Source organism: Gopherus evgoodei, chromosome 13 (assembly GCF_007399415.2).
Source record: "Gopherus evgoodei ecotype Sinaloan lineage chromosome 13, rGopEvg1_v1.p, whole genome shotgun sequence".
Taxonomy (NCBI): Eukaryota; Metazoa; Chordata; order Testudines; family Testudinidae; genus Gopherus; species Gopherus evgoodei.
In genome coordinates this window covers 13,504,580-13,527,323 of record NC_044334.1, presented here as the reverse complement: position 1 = coordinate 13,527,323, position 22,744 = coordinate 13,504,580, and the positions used below count along the sequence as shown (strand labels likewise).

Genomic DNA, 22,744 nt, shown 5'->3' with positions numbered 1-22,744 from the left:
GAATATTCAGGGCTGGGGCCCTGCTCCAGCAATATTTGTAGCTAGGTCCCGCCCCGCCGCAACCCTGCCTGGAGCAGGTCCCGGCCTCCGCCTTCCACCTCTCCCTCTGCGCCCCCAGGCCCGGTCCCTGCCTACTTGTTCTGCCGGAGAACAGCTCCCGGCAGAACTGCTGTCTGCTGCCCCAGGGTCCTAGCGCCTGCCATCCGCTAATGGCAAGGCAGGCTGCCCTTACCCTGCTCTTCTGCCCTAGCCCTGAGCCTCTCCAATGCCCCAAAACCCTCATTCCCAGCCAGAGCCCTCATCTCTCTGCACCCTAATCTTCATCCCCAGCCAGAGTCCTCATCCCTCTGCATCCCAATCCTCGTCTGCAGCCAGAGCCATCATCCCCCTGCACCCTAATCCTCATCCCCAGCCAGAGCCATCAGCCCCCTGCACCCTCGTCCTCTGCCCCAGCCAGAGCCCTCATCACTCCGCATCATGAACCCCTCATCCCCAGCCAGAGCCCTCATCCCCCTGCACCCAAATCCTCATCCCCAGCCAGAGCCCTCATCCCCCTGCACCCTAATCCTCTGCCCCAGCCAGAGCCCTCATCCCCCTGCACCCTAATCACCTGCCCCAGCCCTGAGCCCCCCCCGCACCACAAACCCCTCATCCTCAGCCCCAACCCTCATTTTCCTGCACCCTGAGCCTCTGCCCCAGCTCTGAGCCCCCCGCACCATGAACCCCTCATCCTCAGCCCCAGCCCTCATTCCCGTGCAGCCTGATCCTCTGCCCCAGCGTGCACCGCCTCCCCCTTCCTACACCCCCACCAGCCCAGAGCCTGCACCCAAACTCCATCCCAAAGCCTGCAGCCCTCACTCCCTCCTACACACCCACCCCTTGCCCCAACCCAGAGCCTGCACCCAGCACCCAAACTCCTTCCCAAAGCCTGCACCCCAATCCCCAGCCCAGGACCTGCACCCCAGACCTCCCCCCTGAAACACCGCTCAGAGCCTTAGGCAGGTGGAGATGGAGTTTGAGGGGGCAGAGTTGGAGGGGCGGGTTCTGGGCACCACCAAAATTTCTACAAACTAGCCTCCCATGATTGTGTGTCATTCTGTGCTTGTCAATCTATTTGATGCTTCTTCTAGCATCAAACATGGAAGCGGCAACATTTTCAAGGCAAAGGCCAAGCAGTAAATGTTCTTACTATATATCCAGGTCTGAAGTAAGGTTGCCCAGTGTGTCTTGTATCAAGCAATGTCCCAGATTTTCAGGACTCCCTTCGCGCCTTCCAGGGCCCTAAAAACCAGCCAGGGGGCCACGCAGCACCAAGCTGTAAGTCAACCCACGTTCTGCTGGGTTTTTAACAAACCGGTGGTTAAGGAGCACAGAGAGTCAAGCAGCCTGTTCGGGGGGTAACTTTAAGTCCCAGACAGGCAAACATCTAAGTGGAGGCAGCAAGCTTTCAGGCCAGTGCAAGGGGACAGGTCGCCCCCTGCCCCGGATAATGGCAGCACGGCGCTGCACCCACCACAGCGCTGGCAGCTGCGTGACACGGTCCCGGATCAGCCAGGGCCTCGGGGGCCGCCGGCCCGGTCGCCCAGAGCCAGCCACTGATGATGAGCGACAGAAAGCACCGGGCTGCCGTCCACCGGGACCTGGCAGCAGCATCTTCCCCTCGCCCCGCAGCAAACTCTCCTTCGAGCTTCTCCCGCCCCCTCCGAGCTTCTCACCTTCTCAACCATGAGACCCCGCCCCGCCCCGAGCTTCTCCCCTTCACCCGAGCGAGCCACGCCCCCTCCGAGCTTCTCCCCCTCATCCGAACGAGCCCCGCCCCGCCCGCTCCGAGCTTCCCCCCTTCACCCGAGCGAGCCCCGCCCCGCCCGCTCCGAGCTTCTCCCTCATCCGAGCGAGCCCCGCCCCGCCCCGCCCCGCCCGCTCCGAGCTTCTCCCTCATCCGAGCGAGCCCCGCCCCGCCCGCTCCGAGCTTCTCCCCTTCACCCGAGCGAGCCACGCCCCCTCCGAGCTTCTCCCCCTCATCCGAGCGAGCCCCGCCCCGCCCGCTCCGAGCTTCTCCCTCTCACCCGAGCGAGCCCCGCCCCGCCCCGCTCGCTCGCTCGCAGCTTCCCCCCTTCACCCGAGCGAGCCCCGCCCCGCCCCGCCCGCTCCGAGCTTCTCCCTCTCATCCGAGCGAGCCCCGCCCCCTCCGAGCTTCTCCCCCTCATCCGAGCGAGCCCCGCCCCGCCCCGCCCCCTCCCCTCCGAGCTTCTCCCCTTCACCCGAGCGAGCCCCGCCCCGCCCCCTCCGAGCTTCTCCCTCTCATCCGAGCGAGCCCCGCCCCGCCCCGCTCCGAGCTTCCCCCCTTCACCCGAGCGAGCCCCGCCCCGCCCCGCCCGCTCCGAGCTTCTCCCCTTCACCCGAGCGAGCCCCGCCCCCTCCGAGCTTCTCCCCCTCATCCGAGCGAGCCCCGCCCCGCCCGCTCCGAGCTTCTCCCTCTCACCCGAGCGAGCCCCGCCCCCTCCGAGCTTCTCCCCTTCACCCGAGCGAGCCCCCTGCCCGCCCGCTCCCTCCGAGCTTCTCCCCTTCACCCGAGCGAGCCCCGCCCCCTCCGAGCTTCTCCCTCTCATCCGAGCGACCCCCGCCCCCTCCGAGCTTCTCCCCTTCAACCGAGCGAGCCCCGCCCCGCCCGCTCCGAGCTTCTCCCCTTCACCCGAGCGAGCCCCGCCCGCTCCGAGCTTCTCCGCCCCCTCGGGGACCTTCTCGCCTCTGAACACCCCCCTCCCCCCGGGGGAGTGTCTCCGGCCTAGCCCCGCCTCCCAGAGGCCCTTCGCCCAGCTCAGAGAAGTCCCGGGCGATACCACTGCCAGTTCACGCTGGAGGGGGAGAAATGCCGGGTGGGCTGTACCACTGCAGGCTCCGGGGCAATGACTCACCCGGAAAAGCGAGGCTGTCGAGGAAGGACAGTCCACGAGCGGAGAGAGGGGGGGAGGTGCAGCACGGAAGATGGCGGAGGACTCCGCTACGGGCACGCAGCAGGGACAGAACAGCGAGGGTTCATTTCCCCTCTGCTCTGTGCGCACCAGGGGGCGCTGTTGTCAGAGAAGAGGCAGGGGAGGCCTAAGGGGGGAGGGGACAACTGTCACCTTCGTACCCAAGCTGCTAGGGCTCCTGCACCTCTCCAGGGCTCAGTTCCAACGGGGCAGGGTTGCCAACTCCCCCCGTGTTGCCTTCTGGCTAAGGGGTAGTGGTGCATGTCCGTAAGCCCCAGCTCCTGGAGTCACTTACTATGGAAGAATCACCACTTTCATATTTAAAAAACAAGTAAGTTTCTGCCCAGCTTGGGGCAGTGGGGGAAAGGTTAACAACAGGACCCACCTGCAGGCACATGAGGCAAATAAGAAACACTGTCTCTTCTTTAAATCATCTTTGTTCTGGGGGTCTGACTCATGCTGCTTGGCAACATGAGCTGGGACAGACTTATTACACATGGCTGGTCTGTGCTAGAAAGTTGGACCAGCTTAACTGCATTGCTCAGGGCTGTGAACAAATTCAAATTCATGCACTGTGCAGGTAATTAAGCCTAAATCCCAGTCCTAACCCTACCACTAAGTCAATAGGAGAATTCTTACATGGACCTAGCTACCATCTCTTGGAGAGGTGGACAGCTAGAGCAACACATCTGTAACAGTGCTGCTTATTTTTCTAGTATAGATGTATCCATGGACACATGCAGCTGCTCAGACAAGTGTGTAACAAGTTTTTAAGTGTAGATGACCTGGTCTGTAGATGAAGTGTTACATTGGTATAACATGTAAGTTTGGGGTAGTTGTTTTTTTTTAAACCATTATAGTTTGAGTTCAAGCGTTAGTGTAGTCTCAGTTATCCAGTATTAAAGGGAACATCACTTATGGTCTACATGCCAGTGCCATGAGTGCAGGGGACTGAACTAGATGACCACTCAAGGTCCCTTCCAGTCCTATGATTCTATTTCACTTCACAAACCACAATATGACTTGGTCTACACTACAAAGTCCTGGCAGTACAGTTATGTCTGCTAGGGGTGAGAAAAATTCACAAAGCTCTGGACAACAGAGCTATGCCTGCAGAACCTCCATTGTCGATGGAACTATGCTGCCAAAAGAGTTATTTGGCAATTTAGCTACCTACCATTGTTTTTAGTATGTTGGTGGAAAATCTGCACCTTAAATAGGGGGGTATGCTGGCACAGACTCTGTAGTTTAGACATCACTTAAGATTCTGGCATAAACAACCAAATCCACACTGCAGTTTGGGGAAGCTTGCTACTTGAACTGTACTAGCATAGTTAAAGCAACAACAAAAAAAACCTTCTAGTGTACATGTGCTAAAAGCAGATTTTATAAAAACCTACAATTATCTCCAGAAATCTTTACATTAAATTTGAAGAAGTATCCCAATGAAAAACAATGTGTTTATTTGCTTTCAAATCAAACATTCTGTGTGGAATCTGCAACCCAGGCCCAGCAGTATTGTGCCAATGAATGAGAACCCAGAACTGGAACTGAGAGCAGCCTCTTCAGGGTAAGTGAAGGGCACAAAGTAAACAAAAGAGCACACATAGAACAAAAATTAAAAATGTTCCATTTTAATGATCTAGAGCAGTTTCCTCTAAAGGTTACAAATGAAAGTTCCCACTGAGTTGACAATATTCCCATAGTTATTTTATTAAGAATGACCCAAACTTTGCTCACAGTTTGAAGTTGATTTAAAAAAAAAAAGAGAAGCAAGAGATGATATAAGTTATACAGAATATTGAGGGATGTACAAGAAAATCTAGGGGAAGAGAGCATCTCCTGAAGCATACTGAGACGTACCCCTCACAATCCTGCCTTTATCTATGAGACAAATTAAGGATCAAGACATTCTGGGGATAAAAATAAAACCCCTAATTAAAACATTAAGAAACACAAGAGCATAATATCTGCAGCAACATTAATTAATAAAGATAAAAAGATAAAAGAACAAACTACGCTGACAGAATCGTAAGTCCAGAGGCCTTAGACAGAAACCATTTAACACATTTCACAGAACTGAACAGAGGAGACAGCCCTTCAGAGAGAGAACAGTATTACATTCAGTGCAGACCATAGGCTTCATTCACATCCTGCGGGAAGGAACCAGACGCAGACAGCTTGTGTGTTCAGGAGAGCGCCCCGCCGTGAGGCGTGGCAACCTTTTTATTCTTTCAGTTACAGCATCATGCATAGCTTACAGCCTTGTTTACTTGTTTCGCATTGGTGGAGGACTCTCTCTTCCCCTTTTCCCCTCACCCATTGCATGTGGGCAGAGCGTGCGGTATTTTCCTAATCTTGTGATAATATGGAGTCAGCATTCTGAGACAAATCAGCATTCTGTGGCAAAGGCAAAAGGGGGTTTTGCAGGGGGCGGTTTCTGGTGGTTTGCCAGCCAGGACCGATCCCTACATCTCCACCTTTTGTTTTTAAAAGGAAAAGGCAGGCTTTTGTTTGGACCATGGGCACCCTTGGGTGCACAATGAAATTAAGGAGGGAATGCACTGAATGCCACAGCAGGTGAGCACGAGGAATAAGAGGCAGAGTCCTCCGTAGGTTATTAGCTAATGTAGCCAACCCCATCCCGGCAGCCAGCTAGATAGCCAGTTCCACCAGGATGAAAAGGGGTCACTGTCAATTTGAATCTGAGCAGTAAAATTCTTAATAATGGCTAATTGATTATCAATAGCATGAAAATGATTAGAAATATTAAAGCAACACATATTATTAACTTTTTCACAACCATAATAATGCAGAAGCAAAAGATAATTAATAGCAGCTCTATTTTGCAAAAATCCATGACATAACTGCATTTGTTTCTTATTAAGCAATGCCACTGCAATAGACGTGGCATTAAGAGCTTTAACCGCTGAGCAAGCTAACCAATTAAGATTTTTACTATTACTAATTATTAAGCCAGGTATGTCAACCAAGGAGGTGGCCAAGGCATTATACATAACATCACACAAAATTTAGCATTTAGGCAAGCAATAAGGGCAAGTAAAAAATTCTCCGGGGACTTCTCCTTATCTTGTTGCTTTAGCAGGTGGTCAGCCTGTTGGGAGAGAGACTTCATCTGCCCCCATGTCACTGGAGCATTGGGAGGACCGCGGTATCGCTCTTGAGACAAAGTCACTGTTGTAGTTATTAACGGGTTAAAATCAGGAATGGGATCGCTAAGGCTCTGGTGCCACACCATGCTGTGGGTTGCAAGTGGGGTCCTCCTTCCACGGACGTATGTAACGAGCTGGAACCCACACCGGTCCTTGTGGTGTGCTGACGGCCGCGTATCCCCGCCCCCAGGTTATCAAAGGAACTGGGGCACTCCACGAAGTGCCGGGGAGTTGCCGATACGTCACTTTTGGGGCGGGGAGTTCCTCCTTGCACCTAAAATGTTTTTGTAAGCGGGAAACATAATGGGTACCATCAAAAACAAGATTTAAATGATTGATTGTATATAAGACGTGTGCTAGATTTAAATGATTGATTGTATATAAGACGTGTGCTAACCACTCCTCCTTGTCTGGCAAGGTGGGCGGAATTCCCTCTTTTGTTTTTTGTTGGAGGAGAGCTGTTTTTAAGGTGCGGTTGGCACGCTCCACAATGGCCTGGCCCTGTGAGTTATAGGGGATGCCAAAGGTGTGCACAACGCCCCAACGGGAGCAAAATGCAGCAAATTGTTGAGAGCAGTATGCAGGCCCATTATCTGTTTTGAGCTTGGCTGGGATGCCCATAACAGAAAAGCAACGAACAAAGTGATTGATAACGTGTCGAACACGTTCTCCTTTATGGGGTGTGGCCCAAAGGTAACCTGAGTAAGTGTCAACAGTAACATGAAGAAAATTCCAAGGGGAAAAAGGGGGAAAACGTGTAACATCCATTTGCCAAAGTTGATTGGCACCGAGGCCGCGGGGGTTAACGCCAGTGGGAGGGTAGGAATGAAGGGAGGAACACTGCGGGCATTGTTGGACAACAGCCTTAGCTTCGTCCAATGGGATGGAGAATTGGTGCGCAAGCGCTTTAGCATTTTGATGATGAAAGGCGTGGCTGGAGGTAGGGGAGTGAACCCAGGAAATGCGCACTTGTGCATCAGCATAAGCGTTGCCTTCAGATAACATTCCGGGGAGGGGAAGGTGGCTACGAATATGTGCAATGAAGAAGGGATGGGTCCGGGCACGTAACAATTGCTGGAGGGTAAGGAAAAGGGCAAGGAGTGACCGCTCCATGAGTGGAGTAACATAACTGCCGGCTATAGCAGTGCCAACATTTGCAACATAAAGACTGTCTGTAATAACATTAAGTGGAATATTGGGGAAGTGAGAAAAAGCTAAGCAGAGAGCAGCAAGTTTTGCTTGCTGAGGGCTGGTTTGGGGAGTAGTAAATTTTGAATGCCATTGTGCGTTAGAACGCCAGGAAACCACACCGCGGGTGGGGCTGCCATCAGTAAAAACTGTAAGTGCATTAATTATGGGGGTTTGCTGGCAAAAATTACAAAATACAGTGGGAATGTGACAAATGGCATGCAGGCGAGGATCTTTCTCAATATGATAGGACAGGGAGCCCACAAAGCCTGCCAGGGCTAATTGAAGGGCATCCGGGAAGGCAAGGGCTGATTCGGTCTTTGGGTAGCGCTTCTTTACCTGTGAGAAAAGAAACTTAACACATTTCATTAGTGCCTGGCAGTGTTTTGCAAATCTCATAGCTGCTTGGGCACATTCAAGCCCCACCCCCCTTTCCTTGGTTATCAGCCAAGTTTTAGCTGTGAGCAGTGTCCTTGAATGGAGACAGTGTCTTATCTACAGTCTCCTAGCTTCTTTTTTCTTTTTAGTTAACTCATTCTGTTCTTTTTTTTTTTTTGTTTTCCCTTTTTGGCTTCCTTTAACCTGCAAAGGAAACTTTTACTTTTTACTTATACACCTTTTCCCAGCAACGAACACGTAAACATTGCCATTATACAGTACATTAGTGTTATTATTTAATATATGTCACACATACTTTTTTACTAAAATAACCTTATTACAGAACTTTGGAGCAACGAGCTAGAACAAGCACACCCACTTTGAGGAGTTCATTGAATTCAACCTCTAGTCCAATGGCTTTCCACCATCCCCAGCCCTCTGGCTAGAAATTTGAGGCAGCCAGAAAGATCCCATGTACAATATGGGGAGTGGGTTAACTTTTCATGTCTTTGCTTTCAAAGACCGTTGGCATGCAAATTATAACAACAATTTCTGTTTCTTACTTAAGCAAATGCATTAGACTTTAGTGTATTACATTTTTTTGATTTATCCAAACACCTTGTATTTTAAAGGGGAATAAAACAAGTATCTGCATTTAACCCTTTTATTTAATTTTAACTAGACTATCCTATGAAAATATTAAACACAACAATTTTGGCCACGAGACAAACACCACAAGACAGGACATAGAACACAAAACATAATTCCTGTTGTGCCAGTAAATGCATGATACGTTGAATGCTGTTCAGCTGGCATTAGTTTTTTTTTGATTATCTGAAAGACAAAAAACAGAGGTCTACCCACCCCTTCTGGGTAGACAATCATCGCTTGAAATATACAAATACCCTTGTTGACTTCAGGCAAGAACAGAGGAATTACCCCATATTTTCTTATATTTGTTTCATAAGCAGCCTAGGTTTTTAATTACATAACACTGTATACATTCTTCAGCTAATTTAACTAAATTATTCATAGCCAAACCAAATAATAGCAATTCAATAATTTTTTTGCCTAAATTTATTTACAAACATTTCGCAGACACCAAGAGCCCTTTTCTTTAGCATATTTACAAAGTTCAACTGCTGTTTCCTCCAGCAACTACAGAGTTAACTTCTCACTCTCCCTTAAATCACTTGCTTGTCTCCCAACAGCCACTTTTATCAACTTAAATCACCATGCCAAGTAAGTCCTGGGTATTTGAAATCCCCATGCTTACACTTACTGACTTTTTTTTTCCACTACACCCGTAAAGTTTTTCAACCTGCTTTTCAATTTCTCTCTCTGTTGCCTGCCTGCCTGGGCCCGATCCTGCTTTTCTTGCTGAACCGTCCCTTTCATGGGCACCAACTTGTTCCACTACTAGTTTAGCTAGGAGGGTGGGCTTTTTAACTAGCCCCCACCCCTCCTGGTCTTTTTTCTTAAACCTTCTTACTCACAAGACTACCCGAGTCCTCCTTCATGAGGCTTGCCACCTGAACAAAAATCCAAACCCCTTTAGAGAGTTTACCTAGAGACCCACCCATCTGTCTGCTGACACTTAAACAGAAAAAAGAAATTACACAGAGCGCAGAGGGAATTACAGTCTAAGTCAGACTTTCCCACTTCTATACACTGTCCGCTACAGGGGACGGGACAGAAGGATCTCAGTTCAACCTCAGAGCTTCCTCGCACTCTTGGCTTCCACTCCAAGGAATTACGAACGAGAGGTTCAGTTCCGCCCACACTCCTAACGCCCAAATGTATACAGAGCAGAAAAACAACAGTAACCGGTTAAACAGAACAGAACCAGAACCAAATAGCATTTCCTTATCCTATTAAGGCATACTTTTACTTATGCAATTCTTAACATATAGCACCAACAGTACCAAGCAAGGCAAACACAAAATAACAAGGGTAAAACAAATAGATGGTGTAAATTCTGCAGTGCTCCCCCCTTCTAAATTGCTCACCAAGCTGTGACAAATTTCTGTTACCAATCTATCCCTCGTGTCAGGTGATCAGGCTGACACTACAGGATCGCTGGGGGAAGATAAAGAAAATACACCATATAACTGAATTTTGAAGCTTCATTAATAAAATAATAAAACAACAATGGAGAGTGTTGGGAACGCTCCCACATCACTCAGGAAAATATTAATGCCCCAAGCCCGAAGCTTCTTTCATACTTACACAGGTACGTCCAGACTGGCCACTTCTGTGTGTAATGTTCAGAGGAGGGGGAGAGGTGGAAGGGAGATTATCCTGTATACAGCTTGTCCAGAATTTCCAACATGCTTCTGCTCTTGGGAGGGCTGTTCTCTTACACCCTGGAATCTCCTGCGGCGTCTCTTTCAGAGATTCAGTCCAGGTCGGCTGCCTGTGGCTTCTTTGGTGTCACCAAGCCACACCGACTCCAGGGTCACAAAGGCACACTGTTGGGTCTTACTGGACAGTTAAGCTTTGCAAACGTAATTTCAGTTCTGTAACTTGTATTTCCTTTGCTTCGCCTCTGTCTATATTTTTTCCTTCACAGCCAGCTGGGGCCGAAAGCAGCCTGTACTGCGCTCGGAGCCGGAGGGGGCAAAAGGGAGGGGGCGACGACAGCAAGGACTCAGAGGGGGCTAGACTAGGGGCTGTCGCCTTGGGTGCAGGACTTGGGGTTTCAACCTCCGTGACATATGAGGGAGGTGGGGTAGGGGTGGGAGAGGCAAGCGGGGGCGCCTCCTTTCACAAACGCCCGATTGCCTCTGCACAATGTTGCCACAGCAAGATGTGTTGGATGGGCGCTCGTGGCTCCCTTAGGAGCCATTCGCCCACATTTTGCCAGTCAGAAACCTCGAGAGTTCCTTTCTCGGGGTACCAAGGGCATTTAACCTCTATAACATGGAGCAAATCCTCCACATGTTGCTGTGATGCTGTTATGCGACTGGTTACCTTGAGTAACTTAACCAGCTCTTTCGCATGAGCCTTCTGTTGCACGGACAAGTCCCCCCCCATACTCACGAGGGAGTGCGCAAAGACGCACTGTGGTGCACCACGGCTCGACCGGCCGGTGGGTACGGAGGGCTGGAATCACGTCGGGATCACCAGATGCGGGAAGGAACCAGACGCAGACAGCTTGTGTGTTCAGGAGAGCGCCCCGCCGTGAGGCGTGGCAACCTTTTTATTCTTTCAGTTACAGCATCATGCATAGCTTACAGCCTTGTTTACTTGTTTCGCATTGGTGGAGGACTCTCTCTTCCCCTTTTCCCCTCACCCATTGCATGTGGGCAGAGCGTGCGGTATTTTCCTAATCTTGTGATAATATGGAGTCAGCATTCTGAGACAAATCAGCATTCTGTGGCAAAGGCAAAAGGGGGTTTTGCAGGGGGCGGTTTCTGGTGGTTTGCCAGCCAGGACCGATCCCTACAACATCCACAGGTGCTGTAGTTTGTGTTTCAAACCCACAGGGGCTGCTGTGCCAGTAGACAATTTACATCCACTGCCACCAACACCACTGCCCTCCCCCAGGGTCCTGCCCAGGAAGGGAGCTTTAATTTACACAGCTCTGAGCCTCCTTTGAAGCCCACCTGGTGAAGTTTAGCTGAAAAGGGCTCAATCAGCATGTTTCCTAGGCCTGGTCTTTGCTTAAAATGCAGGTTGACATAGCTATGGTGATCAGGGGTGTGAAAAATCTGCACCTGAGTGCTGTAACTATGTTGACCTAAGTCCTGGTGTAGATGCAGCTAGACTGACAGAAGCATGCTTCCATCAACCTACCTACAGCATCCCTACAGTGACAGGAAAACCCCTTCTGTCACTTGTATTTACACTATGGTGCTATGCTACCATAACTATGGTGCTGTAGCTATGCCTTATAGTCCCCGTAATGTAGAGATGCCTTTAGGCATCCCATTCTTAAGGCACCAGCTGGCCTCATAAGTATGAGGCTTGTGGGAGGCTTGCATAACTGCTACTTCTCTCTCCCACCCCCTAAGAATTAAGTCCAAAGTCTGACCCAAAAAAATCCTCAGTAGCGTCATGTGCCCAAAACAGAGAAAACTAAAATGTTACTCATGGAGGAACAAAGGCCATCAGGCCTTGGTTAAAAGCAGCTGTCTCTTAAGCTGTGTTGCATATTCTAAATTCTAAGTTAGGGGCATATTCCCCTTCTGCACACAGATCCAGGGGAAAATGGGCCAAATTTTCAGCTACAACCTCTGAAACCATGTGTGTATATCTGCACACCTACTCGACAGCACATACAAATCCCATATTATTGCACATAACCCCCCCCCATCTGAATGGGCAGATGAACAATGAGGATTTGTATATGCAAAGTTTCTGCATGCTAGGTTGAAGCCTACTGAAAATTTGAACCTTATATTTTACACATTTAGGCCAAAATGCAACAGAGAGCTACCTAGCAAGTACAAGGGATGGCAAACTAACTGCAAAATAACTGGCTATCTACCACAGGCATTACTGAACCCCTCTAAGGTTTCACACTTTGTGTTTGTGATAACAGTGCTTTACATGTTCAAAGTGGTTTAAACAAACCTTAATTAAAGGGCTTGTAAAACAATTACCTGGGCTGGAGATACGCTGCATACATAGGCAACTATAAATCTATGTTCTGGGATTGTGCAAGTATAAGAACACATTGGAACCATCTGTTAGTAACATCTTTAAAATAAAAAAATCAACGTATCCCCTGATACACACATACCAGCCCACTTTCCAAAATTAGATCTCATTCATGAAAGGAACAGTTTCTCAAGCTTACAGATGGCAAAGAAAGTTAAGTCTGTCTCTAGCCAGAGAATCCAGGGCCAGCAGTATAACAGATTTCTGATCCCAAACAAATTGCATGTGAAAGTCATGGATAGTATGCAAAAAAAACAAAATAAAAGTCTCAAGTTTTGGAAAATCACTGCAGCTACAGATGAAGAAACTCTGTAAACTAAAGAGGTTTTTAAAGTAGTACATAGAGGTCTTCAATCTATAAAATGAAAAGAGAAATCTATTTAAAAATGTTTTGCACTTGCCTTAATGTGGAGATTACACGTTTAAATATCTGTATGTTTCATATAAGCACTTTTACTGTAATAAAAACAATTCAAATTACATAATGAAAACAATTCCTTTTACACAACAAGATTCCTTTTAAAGTACATTTTTTGTTATTTTAGTTTTCAAGTATTCCACGTTCCAATGCATCAGTTAGTGGTGTACGGAGTCACTTTCAGGGTCATTATTCCCCGTCAGTTATTATTCCCCTGCTGCATTATTCCCCGCCAGTTCCTTTTGGTTGTCTGTGACTCCTTGTTTTCAGCATGCAAGAAAACCTCTGCTTTACTGGCTTGCTGGATTTAGAAAGGCCACTTAGTTCTACCCAAACTGAATCACAAGCAGCAAAGATCCCAGCTCCTGCTATTCACTGACTCAGTCAGAGTCATTGTCACAACCATCACTGCCTTCAGGATCGTTGCTCTGCAAAGGAGAATGGAAAAAAAAAATAATGGTTTGTCATCACCTTATTACAGACCCAAATCAAAAGACTGGATCGAAACTGCTCCAAAGTCTAGGAAAATGTGAATCTGGATCCAAACTTCATGACAGCAAAATAATTACCAGAAGTACAAAAATAACCCTGACAAGTCTCTAGTTGTCCTTATTCGTGCCGTTCACCCAGGCTGTGGATTTTAATTTCAATATTAGAATTCTGTCTCACACCAAAACAAATCATAAAATGTTAAGAGGTAGAAGAGACCTAGTCCAATCCTTGTCAGTGCAGGATTGTTCCCTACATATTGAGACTCTACTTTAAAGAACTCCTGTTAACTAAAAGATTATTCAGTCGCCACTCCAAGTTTTCAGATGTGCTGGGAAACAGTCATTAAAAAATACATTGGGATTCCACTGAGTTGTTTTTCTAGTACTCTCTCCAACTTAGTTTTAACAGGTCCCAAGCAAACAATGTTTCCACTACTCCTTTGGGAGACTATTCCACAGCCCAACATATCTGTCAGGAAGATCTGAATTTCTGTCTACAAATTCCCTTTCTTGATTCTATATCCCATGTCTCCTAGCTATACCTATTCAAATCCATAGCAGTTCCATGCACTAAAAGTTTGATCTTACAACTTCCTATTAAGTTCAGTGGAAGTTTTGGCTCCTGGTGGGTTAGAACATAAGAATGGCCCTACTGGGTCAGACCAAAGGTCCATCTAGTCCAGTATCCTGTCTTCTGACAGTGGCCAGTGCCAGGTGCCCAATAGGGAATGAAGAGAACAGGTAATCATCAAGTGATCCATCCCCTGTCGCTCACTCCCAGCTTCTGGCAAACAGAGGCTAGGGACACCATTCCTGCCCATCCTGGCTAACAGCCATTGTGGACCTATCCTCCATGAATGTATCTAGTTCTTTTTTGAACCCTATTATGGTCTTAACCTTCACAACATCCTCTGGCAAGGAATTCCACAGGTTGACTGTGCACTGTGTGAAGAAATACTTCCTTTTGTTTTAAACCTGCTGCCTATTAATTTCATTTGGTGACCACTAGTTCTTGTGTTATGAGAAGTTAGTTAGATGCCTGCAAGTCACCAGGGCCTGATGGAATGCATCCTAGAATACTCAAGGAGTTAATGGAAGAGGTATCTGAGCCTCTAGCTATTATCTTTGGGAAATCATGGGAGACGGGGGAGATTCCAGAAGACTGGAAGGGGGCAAATATAGTGCCCATCTATAAAAAGGGAAATAAAAACAACCCAGGAAACTACAGACCAGTTAGTTTAACTTCTGTGCCAGGGAAGATAATGGAGCAGGTAATCAAAGAAATCATCTGCAAACACTTGGAAGGTGGTAAAGTGATAGGGAATAGCCAGCATGGATTTGTAAAGAACAAATCATGTCAAACTAATCTGATAGCGTTCTTTGATAAGATAACGAGCCTTGTGGATAAGGGAGAAGCGGTGGATGTGATGTACCTGGACTTTAGTAAGGCATTTGATACAGTTTCGCATGATATTCTTATAGATAAGCTAGGAAAGTACAATTTAGATGGGGCTACTATAAGGTGGGTGCATAACTGGCTGGATAACCGTACTCAGAGAGTAGTTGTTAATGGCTCCCAATCCTGCTGGAAAGGTATAACAAGTGGGGTTCCGCAGGGGTCTGTTTTGGGACCGGTTCTGTTCAATATCTTCATCAACGATTTAGATGTTGGCATAGAAAGTACGCTTATTAAGTTTGCGGACGATACCAAACTGGGAGGGATTGCAACTGCTCTGGAAGACAGGGTCAAAATTCAAAACGATCTGGACAAATTGGAGAAATGGTCTGAGGTAAACAGGATGTTCAATAAAGACAAATGCAAAGTGCTCCACTTAGGAAGGAACAATCAGTTTTACACATACAGAATGGGAATAGACTGTCTAGGAAGGAGTATGGCAGAAAGAGATCTAGGGGTCATAGTGGACCACAAGCTTAATATGAGTGAACAGTGTGATACTGTTGCAAAAAAAGCAAACATGATTCTGGGATGCATTAACAGGTGTGTTGTAAACAAGACACGAGAAGTCATTCTTCCGCTTTACTCTGCGCTGGTTAGGCCTCAACTGGAGTATTGTGTCCAGTTCTGGGCACCGCATTTCAAGAAAGATGTGGAGAAATTGGAGAGGGTCCAGAGAAGAGCAACAAGAATGATTAAAGGTCTTGAGAACATGACCTATGAAGGAAGGCTGAAGGAATTGGGTTTGTTTAGTTTGGAAAAGAGAAGACTGAGAGGGGACATGATAGCAGTTTTCAGGTATCTAAAAGGGTGTCATCAGGAAGAGGGAGAAAACTTGTTCACCTTAGCCTCCAATGATAGAACAAGAAGCAATGGGCTTAAACTGCAGCAAGGGAGATTTAGGCTGGACATTAGGAAAAAGTTCCTAACTGTCAGGGTAGTCAAACACTGGAATAGATTGCCTAGGGAAGTTGTGGAATCTCCATCGCTGGAGATATTTAAGAGTAGGTTAGATAAATGTCTATCGGGGATGGTCTAGACAGTATTTGGTCCTGCCATGAGGGCAGGGGACTGGACTCGATGACCTCTCGAGGTCCCTTCCAGTCCTAGAGTCTATGAGTCTATAAGTAGTAAACAACACTTCCTTATCTACTTTCTCTATACCAGTCATGATTTTATAGACCTCAATCATCTCTCCCCTTAGCCGTCTCTTTTCCCAAGCTGAAAAGTCCCAGTCTTATTAATCTCTCCTCACACGGAAGCCGTTCCCTACCCCTAATCATTTTTGTTGCCCTTTTCTGGACCTTTTCCAATTCCAATATATCCTTTCTGAGATGGAACAACCACATCTGCACACAGTATTCAAGATGTGGGTGTACCATGGATTTATAGAGAGGCAACATGATCTTTTCTGTCCTATTATCTACCCCTTTCTTAATTATTCCCAGCATTCTGTTCACTTTTTTGATTGCCACTGCACACTGAGTGGATGTTTTCAGAGAACTATCCACGACTCCAAGATCTCTTTCTTGAGCGGTAACACCTAACTTAGACCCCATCATTGTATATGTATAGCTGAGATTGTGCTTTCCAATGTGCATTACTTTGCAGGATTGGGTGTGGAGTAACTAAATTTAGTTTCCTCTCAGTTTAAGCTTCTCTGCAAATGAACAGACCATTAAACAAAACAAAAAATTAGAAAAATGACAAGACTTCTCCATGCAAATTGGTATTCAAAGGGACCTACCAACTTGAAATCTAGTCTCTCGAGTTCAAGGTAGTTACAGATAAGTAACATTTGCTCCTGGCTCCCAACCCAAATTTATGTGGTTTAGCAATCACATCTTCCTGCACTTTAAAATATTTCTTCCTTTATCCACTTGCCATGTGCAAAAGTAACAAAAAACAGTGAAAGGGACTATACACAAAATGCCGTCATATATAAACATGTATTTCTTGATATTTGGATATGATTATTTTAGTCTAGTCTCTAAGTGATAGTTATGTTAGGTGGTGTAGTGACAGCAGGCAAAAGTGTTCAGGAAGAAGAGCAATTATTTTTTTTAAGTTGACAGTATCCCTCTAAAAAATAAGTTTCAACCATTACCTTTGAATTTCTGTCGTTGATTTGTACCCCTGAAGAAGTGGCATTGAAGTCATGAATGGAGAGGGTGCTCAGCCAGTTCATCATGGATTGCTCCTCCCTTTCCGTGTTGATAATAGTGGGATAGATATGTTGCTCTTTGAAAACAGTGATCTCCTCCTCCTCCTCCGTCCATTCCAGTGGCTCATGTAAACCGTCATTTCCAAAACGTCTATTGTACTTTTCAAAATGCACCTTTTCCAAGACCAGCCCAAGCCCTGGAGCTTTGGGGATATCCACCTTTTCCTCTCCCCAGCTGCGCTCCATGATAGACTCCGGTGCATAGCCTTTCACTACAGCTATCACCAAACCGATCATCTTCCTTATCTGGTGCATCATAAAACTCTGTCCTTTCACCTTTATCACTACAAATTCCATTCCTTCCCTCACAAAGGGCTCTTCACAGTCCATCTCCATGATGTACCGTTTGGCACTGGGGTCTTTGGGTCCCTTCTGAGAGGTGAAGTTGTGGAAGTTATGGGTCCCTCTGTAGCAAGCAAGAAGCTTGTTGACTCTCTCAAGAGTCTCTTTGCTCAGTCGGTAATTTTCATCTTGGATATCATGGTCTTTATGGGCAAAGGCAAACGTTGGCATCATGTAGAAGTAGGTTCTGGCATCACATTTGTTCTTGGAGCTGAATCCCCCAGTGACTCTTTTCAGTCCTCATTTAAAAAATGACATTTTGTTAACAAAACTTTTTGAATCAGCCAATTTCAGCCACATTACAATCTCCACCCACCAAGAAGAACCTATATAAAATAGAAAGGGGGAGGGCAGGGGGGCACAGGAGGAACTAAACCTTTTCACAGTGAAATATTGGGGGGATGAGGGGGTGGAATCTGAATGGTACAGATCCATTGGTCAAGAATTCCTCTTTAAATTAAAATCAGTGTTTGTGCACACTGCTGGGATACCCACTTTTTCCATTATTCTTACCCAGAATTCTGATATGAGAAGGAAGACAGTTATTGATCTTTTCTAAAACGTCATCTATCAGCCAGATCTTCAGTGACACAATCTGTCCAGCGGCAGACACGCCCTATGAAAACAAAAACAACGAGAACAGAGAATAAGAGTTTAAAGGATTTTCCAAGAGTCACATAGAAGCCTACTGTAGCACAGGAATGAATTCCAGATCTCCCAACTCTGTGCTTCAGCCACAAAATCATCTGCACACTCACAGGCTAGCAGGGTAGTTTGGTTAATGTGAAGGAAGGGATAAGGTTGCAAATATATTATATTGACACTCTCCCTCTGTGCTATTTCACTGTATTTGACTCATACAAAACCAAACTCGTGCTGTATGCAAGCTTGTACATCATTGGAGCATCTATGAATCTCAGTTACAAATTAGGCCCCCGTTGTGCTAGGCATAGTCAAAGAACAAAAACAGTCCCCAACACAAAAATTCCTTATATATCAAACAGGAGGGAGCAAACAGGGCAGGAATGGGTTGGGAGGAAGAAGTAGTAACAAATGGACCAACACAGTTAAAGTGGAAACGCAGAGATCACAACTGAGAGGATAAAGTGATAGCTTTACAAATATAACAGATATCTAGTCACTACCCTGGTATTTGCTAACTAGTATTTATTTATACTTTAATTTAGTAGAAGAGTACACACTACAAATATTTTATCTTTAGTATAATTATACATTCACTATCAAATGAGAACCCCACATTATAAAAGTGATCTTATTTCTCATCTGTGATCCAAAATGCACACGATCAGAGACAGTCACAACAATCTCAGTGCTACCAACATCTGTTAGAGCATGAAAGAAAGAGCTTCAACACCTTGTCTGTTCGCGCACACCTCTGAAAAGACATTTTTTTCATATCTTCACCGTGGTTTTCTGGGATGCACCCTGACCGAACGAGGGCAGATACTAAGTCATCCTCGATCGTCTTGAACTGCGAGGACCCCACGTTTCGCTGAAGAGAAAGATAAAATAGAGGAAGAAAACTGTAATTAATACTTCCTTTGAAGATCAATCGTTACCCAGAACCCAATAACCACTGGAGCCCGAATTAATTTTCAAAGTTATCTCTTCACAAAACAAACAGCACTGCCCCGCTCTAGCAAACCCTACCAATTATATTTTACCTGGAGTCATGAATGAGACAGATACAATAGCAAAAAAAATTCTGAAAATGTAGCTGGTAACAGATGAAAGTGATTTCAGATGATTCCTCAACCTCTGCCCAAACCATGAGTAACTGGATTTGTGTGGCGATCACCACAAGTGACCAACCTGTGTGTCTGCAACACAGCACCAAAGGAGATGTTATTCCAGTACAGCCACTGTCACCCCAAAGTCAGCACAGTGGAATTCTGGGTCACTGTATTCATAAAATTAGATTTATACATTCTTAGATTGTATAAATCTAAGGACTACAACTTTGTTGCCACTTTTGCATTGGAAAAGTCACTTTCTGCACAGCTTGGTTAAGAGAGCAGCCATGTACTGTGGGCTTGTCTATCCTGGAGACACTTTGTAGCAGTGCTGTTATACTGATGCTATACCAAGGCAAACCCAACCTGACAGTGTAATTTAGCTTCAGCAGGGCAGGTTAGCCTGTTTCCAAACTGCAGTAAGCCATTCCAGTGCAGCGCATCAAAACCCTGTGGCCACATTAGGGCAAGTATCCCCAGTATAGACACGTTCTAAAAATGCAACAGAAGAAGGCAGAAACGTAATCTGCATGTTTTGGGGCCTTGTGCTGTGTGTGTTTCAATGATACACTGAATACCCATCTACACTAGAGGACACATTCTGGAGTGTAATGCTTATGCCCATTTTTGCTTGTACACATCTAAACATAAGAACGGCCATACTGGGTCAGACCAAAGGTCCATCTAGCCCACAAATGTCTTCCGACAGTGGCCAAACACATTTTAGAAGTGAAATGAGCAGGGCTGTGAAACAGCCACAACTGCAGAGCCTCAATCAGAGATCTCATTGGAAAGCTGGCACGGAATTTATAAGATAGCACTAGGAACATTAACTGAACTGGTGAAGCCACAGCATGGTGTTTTCAGTCCACACAGGAAGACTATCTACAGCAAGGTTTTTCTGAAAAATCTCCCATCACTGCTACAAGCCCAGTACAGTTCTACCAGGATCTGCACTGGTGGGAAAGCTGGTGTGGACCGGCTGCTAGCATAACATAAATCATATTCTCTGAATGGCATTAATACATCTGAATCTGAGGTTGAGCAATGTGTGCCCCAGCCTCTTGGATTTTTGGAGCCTACAACAGCTCGTCCTTGGCTACCACCTCCCTCCCCTCATTTCAGATACTGCACCACTTTGGGCATATTGATGCAGACAGATATGCACCCCAAATGCAAGAGGCTGAATAGCATTTATTGCCTAACCACTTACTTGCATCCCATGGTAGCCTTTCCCAGAATATGCCATCAACAGCACAATCTTCCTTTTGGGAAATTTTTTATTCTGATCCTCCACATCCTCTTGGCTTCTCTTGAATCTTTTGTCTTGGTGTCCATTTTCCTCTTGGTTTTCTGTCTCCTCACTGCTGCTCTTAAGTCTTTTTGCCTGACTGGCAGCCATTGCAAACCACTGAAAGGGACAGAGCAGGAAGCAGGCTTCAGCAAGGAGTGGAACAACAAAATGGCATTTCCATCAATGGAAAAAACAAACAGTGAATGTACCACACCCAGCACTTGGACCGCAGTTTAGTCTTTTTGCTTGCGAGTTGGAGAAACTGTGGGGAAAGTAATTTAAGAGCATTTCCACTTAGGCTATGTCTACACTATGGAGACTACGCTGGGATAGCTACCTTGGCATAATCCCGTAGCACAGATTAAGTCTACTCCCATGGAAGGGATCTTTCCGTCAGTATAGGATCACCCACACCCCCATCCCCCGAGCTACAGTAACTATTTTTTTTCTCATCCCTGATCAACGTAGCTATGTCGACCTAACTTTTAAGCGTAAAGTAGACCAAGCCTGTGCCAGCATTTTGCAATCTGGTCATGTTCTCACTCTCTCTTGTCCAACATTAGTCCAAACAGAATTGCACAGCTGTTCCTTAAGCAACGTGCCCAATGTGCTCCCCCTGTTAATAAATGAACTAACAGTAATTCCTAGCTCTTTGAAAGTGCTTTTCATCCAAACACAAATCACTTTACAAGCATCTTTAGTCCCATTTTACATATCAGGAAACTAAGGTATATGGGAAGGGACTTGCCCAAGGTCACCCAACAAGCCACTGACAGGGCCAGGAAGGATCCCAGCTTTCTCCTGGATCCCTCCTCTATTGTCTCACTCCACTAGGCCACATTCTCATACAAAGTTTCAGTCAGCCAGGCGACCAAAGGGAGCTGCTTGGCCATGCCTGTGCCTAAGAGCTGAGCGATGGGGATGTCCCCACTTCTGGGGAGGCGCACAGCCAAGTAGGGAGCCTGCCGGCTCACTACACACACGCCTTCCCAGCACTAGCAGGGTCCCGTGCCACCACCTGCACCTGACTTTTACTAAAAATACTTGTGACTAAAACATAGCCTTAGTGGCGGCATATGCCTCAGCATACGTTATCGAATACAGAATGCTTCAGAATGGCAACCTTGAGCAAGTGAGGCTGGGCAGTGCATAAGAGAGACAGAATCGCTGAAGTGTAGGACTGGACGGGACCTCAAAAAGTCACCTAAACCGATCCCCTGCACTCAAGGCAGGAATAACTAACAACCTGACCATTCCTGACAGATGTCTGTCTAACCTGTTCTTAAAAACCTCCAGTACCGTCTTCTCTCCAAACTAAACAAATCTGCCTCTCTCACTCTTCCCTCATAGGTCATGTATCCCAGACCTTTAATCCTTTGTGTTGCTCTCCTCTGCATTTTCTCCAATTTCTCCCCGTTTTCCTGAAACCTGCCGCCCACGCCCGGCCACCCGGCCCCAGCTGAGGCTTTGCCCACACACACACACACGCCCTGAGGATCTAGCACTGTAAAAGCAAGGAAGCTGCACGATGAGGATCAGGCCCTTTCCCCCTTCCCGCGCCCATCTTGCAGCCGCGCCCGGAGGAGCCCGGGGGCCCGCCCGACACAGGTACATACGCCGGGCGCTCTCTTCGGCCGCCCGCCGCTGCAGGTCGCTCTCACCGAGAGGCCCCGGACCATCGCCCTGAGAAGTAACCACCGCCCAGGCATGGCCCCCGCCCCCGCCTGCGGCACGAGCCGCCGGGGCTGCAGCAGCCGCGGGCACTTACGCGGCTCTTGCCAAGCTGGGGCTCGGCGGCCGGCACCACGTGGGCACAGCCCCTGCCCACCCCCCGCCCGGGGTCCACTACGGGCGCCGGGTGAGGACACTCTTCCTAGCACTCAGCGGCGGCGCGCGGGCAAGGGGCGGGACCGGGCGAGGCGAGTGCAATACGCGGGGGCGGGGCACAGGCTGGGAGGAGCTAAGCCCCGCGGCCCAGCTCGCTGCCCTCCCGCCTTTCCAGCAGCTGGCCAGGGCCGGGGCGTGCTCCGGGGGGGGCTGCCCGCGCCCCGCTCCCCACCTCAGCCCCCGGGGTCCCGCCGGGCTCCGCACTCCCCTGGCGCCCGTAGGGCCCGTCCCTGCAGACAGGAGCCAGCTGCGGTGCTCGGATTCCGGCTTCTCCAGCCCTGCGGGCGGGAGCTGAGCTCGGTCAGTGTAACGAGCCAGATTTGGTTGAGCCACTGCTGCCGCCAGGCATCGAGATCCCACCTCCAGCCCCTCATCTCTGCTGACATCTGCTGCAAGAGCCTTCGCCCCTGCCCACAGCCAGATCCCCCCTCGTATGCTGCCCCCCTCCCCCACAGCCAGATCTCCCCCCCGTGTGCTGCCCTGCTCAGTCACTGCCCCCTCC

At 47.7% G+C, this 22,744-nt stretch overlaps 1 protein-coding gene across 2 annotated transcripts; it reads right to left on the bottom strand.

Annotated features, from left to right (window-relative positions):
- Positions 1 to 11,166: 11,166 nt before the first annotated feature.
- PUS1 (pseudouridine synthase 1) lies at positions 11,167 to 22,114 on the bottom strand. 2 transcript variants are annotated; one of them, XM_030582618.1, is made up of 6 exons: positions 21,972 to 22,114; positions 20,275 to 20,472; positions 18,683 to 18,820; positions 17,821 to 17,923; positions 16,849 to 17,546; positions 11,167 to 13,222 (listed from the first exon to the last, which is right to left on the bottom strand). In XM_030582618.1, exons 1-6 carry the CDS (start codon positions 22,062 to 22,064, stop codon positions 13,175 to 13,177), a joined length of 1,278 nt encoding a protein of 425 aa, XP_030438478.1. In that variant the 5' UTR covers positions 22,065 to 22,114; the 3' UTR covers positions 11,167 to 13,174. The 2 variants fall into 2 exon arrangements, with proteins under 2 accessions (XP_030438478.1, XP_030438479.1); XM_030582619.1 differs by having other exon boundaries at positions 22,017 to 22,060.
- Between the last annotated feature and the right edge of the window lie 630 nt (positions 22,115 to 22,744).

What these genes read in the sequence shown, in the direction of transcription:
- PUS1 (XM_030582618.1), bottom strand. Translation starts at nt 22,064, where the DNA reads ATGCCTGGGCGGTGGTTACTTCTCAGGGCGATGGTCCGGGGCCTCTCG. An exon ending in GGCCGAAGAGAGCGCCCGGC is followed by an intron (nt 20,473 to 21,971) that starts GTATGTACCTGT and finishes TGTCCCTTTCAG; the next exon opens with TGGTTTGCAATGGCTGCCAG. An exon ending in TCAACGACAGAAATTCAAAG is followed by an intron (nt 13,223 to 16,848) that starts GTAATGGTTGAA and finishes TCTCCTTTGCAG; the next exon opens with AGCAACGATCCTGAAGGCAG.